Source organism: Cryptotermes secundus, unplaced genomic scaffold, assembly GCF_002891405.2.
Source record: "Cryptotermes secundus unplaced genomic scaffold, Csec_1.0 scaffold235, whole genome shotgun sequence".
In the NCBI taxonomy this organism is placed as follows: Eukaryota; Metazoa; Arthropoda; class Insecta; order Blattodea; family Kalotermitidae; genus Cryptotermes; species Cryptotermes secundus.
Window position 1 is genome coordinate 1,066,911 of NW_019723301.1, and position 6,000 is coordinate 1,072,910.

Here is a 6,000-nt window from a genome sequence, read left to right on the forward strand (position 1 = left end):
GGACGTTCCTCATACTCTGGGTTCCCAAACTGACCCCTAGCCACATATTTTCTCAAAGGACCTCAAGCTTCGCATTATTGGCCTATATCATTGCTTTCATCCTTCCTTGTTTGGCTTCCATTTTGGGCAGCATTTCTTCTTGGTTGGCTCTCATGTTCTTTAGATTGATGTTCATCTTATCTTGGTTGGTTCTACTTTCAGCCTTCATTTCAGCTAGCAGACTTTTTTTTGTGTGTGTGTGTCTTAACAGTGCAGTTAGTCCAAGACTAATGATCATTTCTCTTCTGACTTAAACTATTACTACTATAACTAAACGTCTAACACTATGCCCACCGGTATGTCCTGGAATCTGGTGTCTTGAACATATTCTTAATACACTAGTTCAAGCGACTTGAGTCTGCATCTCAGTATTCTCACTAACGCGCACTTACACTTACAGATGGCTTGAGTCTCTTGAGCCTTCTCACTGTCCTCTCGTTGTCAAGAAGCTGCATCGCTTCCACGTTGCTGTGGTGGTGAAGCCGATCTTTATGCTTCTTGACTATCCTTTTAATTTTGACAGTGACCATCCTAAGCTAGCAGACCTGCCATCATTTGCTCCATCTCTGTAGTATGCCCATATAACAATCTACTGTGGTCTTCAGCCTAGTAATTCAGTCCAGTTGATCACTCAATCCAGTCCCACTTCTGATATCAGTTGTCATTTGATGGAATGTTGATAGACAGGGTTTGGATTTGTTATCGAATTTATTGAATTCTTAAACAACTCATAATTACAAATAACTATGACAGTCTCACTGAGTTACACATTCCAAAGGTTACTGTAACACTACAGCACATATGAAGTCTTCTCAGACTTCACTAGCCTTTGGTTGGTAGTGGCTTGCAGCAGCAGACATTGTACTTCCTCTGGGTTTGCAAACTGATCCCGTCCTAAACAACCACGCTTCTCACTTCTCACAACTGCAACTCTGAACTGACTCCACCAGACTACTAGTCCCCATTATATAGTCTCAGCATGGACCGCACAGAAAACGTTTCTTCCATTATTGTGTGTTCTCTCACTGCCAGGAAAACATGTCCACAGAGCTCTTCCCTAGCAGTGGCTGTTATACTGTTGCGTGTTTCAGCAGTGGGTCTACATTTCACAATACTTTAACATAAAAGCATATGGAAGTTGGACGCCAGAGAAAAGAACCCATCATTTTAAGGACAGTTGGTATCCAGTGAAACAAGTTTACTTGTAATGTTATTGGTATGAACAAACATTTCATTTCTTCATCCACATCTGCTTTCACCAAACTAACTATGGTAATGAACATAAGTTTCTAGTTTTCTTATACTATAAATACTGTATCTATAAATTTCATATCCTACCCTCTGTTGTAGCCCTTGTTATTCTGTCTTGAAATATTAACTACTGATTTTTAAATTTGCATTCACCAACTGTTGTGTTCATATATTAAAGGGACCTTTGCATTTAAATTGTGAATACAGTTTCAAGTTTATATTGTGAATTGTATACCCATTGCTAGGCATCAGCTCACGCAACCGTAGGACTAGGCAACGGATTGCTAAACAGACCTCCTTAACAGCAGAAGCTGTGTTTTCTGTATGGTCTGTGCAAAATGGTCATAAAGAAGTGTTCAGCAGTATAGAGTTAGTTGTCAGAAGTTGAGAGAGTTAGTTATTGAGAATTGGGTCAAATTCTGAAGATGGCAGTCAAAATAATTAAGAAGAAATTGCAAGAAAGAAATCAGGCAGTGCAAATAAGACTTAATGTTATTTGAATTTATGGTGTGGCAGTTATAAATCCATTGCCTGGATATGACTAGTGAAGACTGAGAACCCTAGTATGTGTGCAGTGATGCATTGTGAAGCGTGTAGAATAGCAATGGTGCTGTATTACCCATAGTCCCTAGTTGTGAATGTATACAGTGCAGTAAATCAAATAATCAGATCCAGAACTTGTCTTATAAGTGAAGTGCAAAACCCTTGCACTTGACAGTATGAGTCACCAGTATACAAAAATGGTTTGCCAAACAGTTCATTTCATGAAGAAAGCAGTCTTCTGGGATGTGGCATCATGTAGATGTGGTGTTAACCAACGTTTTGGAGGAACGTATCGCCTCCATCTTCAGGGTAGAAGGAAAAAATAAGAAATCCGCAAGCAGAGAGACTGTGAGAATCGGTACAAGCAGACTGCTTATTTTTTCCTCCTACCCTGAAGATTGAGGCGATACGTTCCTCCGAAACGTCGGTTAAAACCACATCTACATGGTGCCACATCCAAGAAGACTGCTTTCTTCATAGTCACCACCGTGAAAACCTCAAATCTTACATAGTTCATTTCATAATTTGAATTATAAACACCAGTATATACATAAACACATTGGGTGGGGCAAAAAGTGACGTGTGAGAAAATAGCAAAAGTGAATGGCTCTTTGGAGTCAAATGAAACTTGTGCAAGTTGTGCAGAACATACTTAAGTATGTGTATAATTCACTTTAGTTGATTCATTACACGTAAACATATTGTAACGTGTTTTGCCACTAAAGACGCCGTTCAGATTGTTAATTTCTTTATTTAACAACCTGCAAGTCTTGGCTACAATTAATTATAACAATGTTACAGGTTTACACACTTTACAAACCCTACACACAAATCTCTTCACACTGTCCTCAGTAGTCCACACGTATTCACAGTACGATACAGGAGCTATTCCAGTGTCACTGTGTCACACACTCCCAATTACTTCTCTTGTGAGCCAAGCATCTGCTTCTCACACTATCACTTCTAATCACACGTTCCAATATTCTTCTTTCCACTACAACTGAACTCGGCGACCGCTCCAATTCAACTGTCTCTGGCGACGTCTACATTTCAACTGTCTTCGGCGGCTGCTGATCACTTCTAACTCACTTCTAACTGCTCACTTCCGACTAACTCATAACTAACTCTTGAATAGTCTTCGCTTCTCCTTATTTAGCCTTGTTGTGGACAACACAGAAAACAGTTACGTAATAGGCAGCACTGTTGTGTGACATCGTGTTTACCGACTGCCTAGGAACAGTTGTTGCACGAACTCCCCACCGTGTTTACAAAGGCATTGCTGGGCAGCGCTGCCAGGAGTTGTTTACGGCTACGTAGCAACTGCGGCGTCCCGTGTTACGTCACCGCAGGGAAAGGGGTGTCTACCGAGCATTGCACACTGATGGACAGAGTGGGAGTATGTGATGTCACTCGCAAGATCACAGAGTTCACGTGACCCCTACCTCCCACTACGCCATCCACATCACAATATTTTCCATTTTAAATTTTAAAATTCATCATTTTTATACTCATATACATACTTTTCAGAAATGTTAAATGATTCTATAGTTGAATTTGTTAGGTCCACAAAATTTTTACTAAATTCTCCAGATTTAAATCTATTAGATCACCATGCTTGGAATGAGCTTAAATAACAGTTAATGTACAGAAACCAGAGCGAACTATTTGAATTCCTGAACCTAATGAATAGAGAAATGAAAATATGTGACCTCCTGTCACTTGATAACATCTGACCAAGGGAAAAGGTGGATTCACGCTGTAAACCAAGAAAATAGGGATCCTATTCAACATTAATTCTGATAAGAAGGTGTGATTAAATTATAAATAAAATTTAACATTCAAAATTAAGAATATTTTTCTGTGTAGCATGTCATTAAAAACAGAATAAATCTTTGTGTACACATACACGTGTTTTGTGTAATTTATATGTATTTTATTTAAATGCATAGACTTTTTATTTTTACCATTTTGGATTAGAGATTGGATTTAATGACAGTTTCAGCACAGGAGTCATGTGTTTGCTTTCTGTATTTACACACAAAGCTGTTGCCTGTCCCAGCCCCCCACTGCATGGGGGAATGGTGGTCAGATGGTCATTGATGTCCTCTCCCGGCGTGGACCAAGTATGGAACAGTTGATTTGTCATTAAAATTCGTGATAAATATCATGAATTCTGATGACTGACCAGCTGCTCCTTACACTCTCCATGCTGGGACAGGACATCACTGGCCACCTGACTTTGCCTTCTAGTCACCACACAATCTGGCCTGGGACACACAGCAACACTGTGTATAAATATATCTTGCATACACAACCCTCAGGACAACACCGCTCATTGATAGAGACAGAGACAGTCTCCAAAATGTCCAACACCAATTCCATGTTGATACAGCTGGCTTCCTGAGAAGGCTTCAGTGTTGTGTGGTTAAAATTAATGTCAGAGGAAGTTATGATAACAGTCCAAAATTTTTTCCTCCCATCCCCAAATTATGAACGGTAAAGCACTGCCATGGTACAGCAACACAAGATACTTCCTTTGAGAACTGATAACATTAACATGATGTCTTGAAAAATTAATTCTGGTCTTGTATAACGGGTGGGCCTTCTCGGCCCTTGCACCGCGACCTACAGTGGTCTTTTGTGCTTAATTCTGGTCTTTGTGTTGTATGAAGGAGAATCAGTAAATATGTCACAAATGGAAGTAAAACAGCTGTAATGAACTTCATAGGTTTTCTGTGTGTGTCACTAGGTAGCAGGACAGACCAGCTTCATGAGAGTCTAGGTAGCAGACGTTCAGAGGCTGGTTTCAGTAGTCAAAATGGCGACCATGCTTAAGGAGTATGCTACTAAAGAGCAGCATTCTATTGTGTGTTCTTTATCGACAGAAGGAATCAGTGCAAAGGATTTTTATAAATAAATATTTTGTGTTTATGGTGGGAAGTGTTGGTTTGCATAAAGCTGTTCACACCTGGCTGGCAGACATTTTGCTGCTGACAAAGAGGCTGAAACCGAGGTGCGTAAGTGGCTGAGACAAGAGTCAGAAGACATTTATGCTACTGGTTTCATTGCACTGTTAAAGCGATGAGACAAGTGTATCGATGTTGGTAGAGGATATGTCAAGAAATAAACGTTTTTTCCTGGTTCGAATATCACATGTTTTACATTTTATATCCATTCGTGACTTATTTACTGGCTCTCCCTCATATTATAATTCAACAAAGTATAAACTTGTCGCCGTTACAGTCTACACTGTTCTTTTTACAGGTATATATACAAACGCCTGAAGTTCCTGGGAAATCGCTATATATCGCAGGCAGCAGCACTTATATTCCTTGCAGTTTGGCATGGCCTGCATTCCGGGTACTACATGTGCTTCTTACTTGAGTTTGTTATAATGAAACTCGAGAAAGATGTGAGTATAAGCGTTCTGGATTTCAATTTTATCTGGAGTAATGGGTACTAATTGAAGTCTTCATCATTCTGATGTTCTCAAGGTCACATCTGTTGAAATTTCAGTAGCAGGTATCTGTCATAAGATACAGATTCTGTACTGACTGTACAATTTATTGTTGCTGCTCATGTTCTGAAGCATCTTGTTTTAAAGATGAACATTGAACCAGACCTTTATGCAGTGTCTCTTTTGCTACTTGAATGTAGCTTAATATTTCTTGCATTCTCTGTAGATAGAATGAAGTTTGATATTGGATGGTTTACACAAAACCTTGTCTGTCAGATTTGATCTTGGTTATCAGCTGAATGTAGAACTTACTTACATTTGATGTGATGGTCTAGTCAAGCTGTTCATTTGCTCAGAAATGGTTAATTGTGCAAAATAACGTGTAACAAAGTGTCCCTCATTTATTTGTAGTTTGTTAAGAACACTTTCAACATTTTCTAGCATCTTAGATTATTGAATGATACTGTGTTTAGTGAACTGGAAAGGATGTAGAAGGAAGCTAGCTTGCTGTTCACTGGACTGTGATGCTTGATGACAAAATATAGATCCCATTAAGATCTGTGACTTTTTTTGAAACATTTCTGATTAAAAAATACAGGATGAAAAAAAAAATCATGTGTGGGCTCTCCATAGTATGATTCCTTGTTTAAAAATAAATAAAAATGTTGTACAACATACGATCTGAGATGCATGTGATTTGCCTGTGAATG

General features: G+C 39.1%; 1 protein-coding gene across 3 annotated transcripts in view; it reads left to right on the forward strand.

The window, feature by feature from the left end:
- LOC111861705 (lysophospholipid acyltransferase 5) overlaps window positions 1-6,000 on the forward strand; it is a 55,440-nt gene that overhangs the window by 22,103 nt on the left and 27,337 nt on the right. For all 3 annotated transcript variants that reach the window (XR_002842295.2, XM_033750431.1, XM_023846484.2), the window contains exon 8: window positions 5,098-5,245. Coding sequence is in view for 2 of the 3 variants with exons in the window: in XM_033750431.1 (XP_033606322.1) it covers window positions 5,098-5,245 (148 nt within the window). In the remaining variant the exon portion in view is untranslated. The remainder of the gene's footprint in view (window positions 1-5,097; window positions 5,246-6,000) is intronic.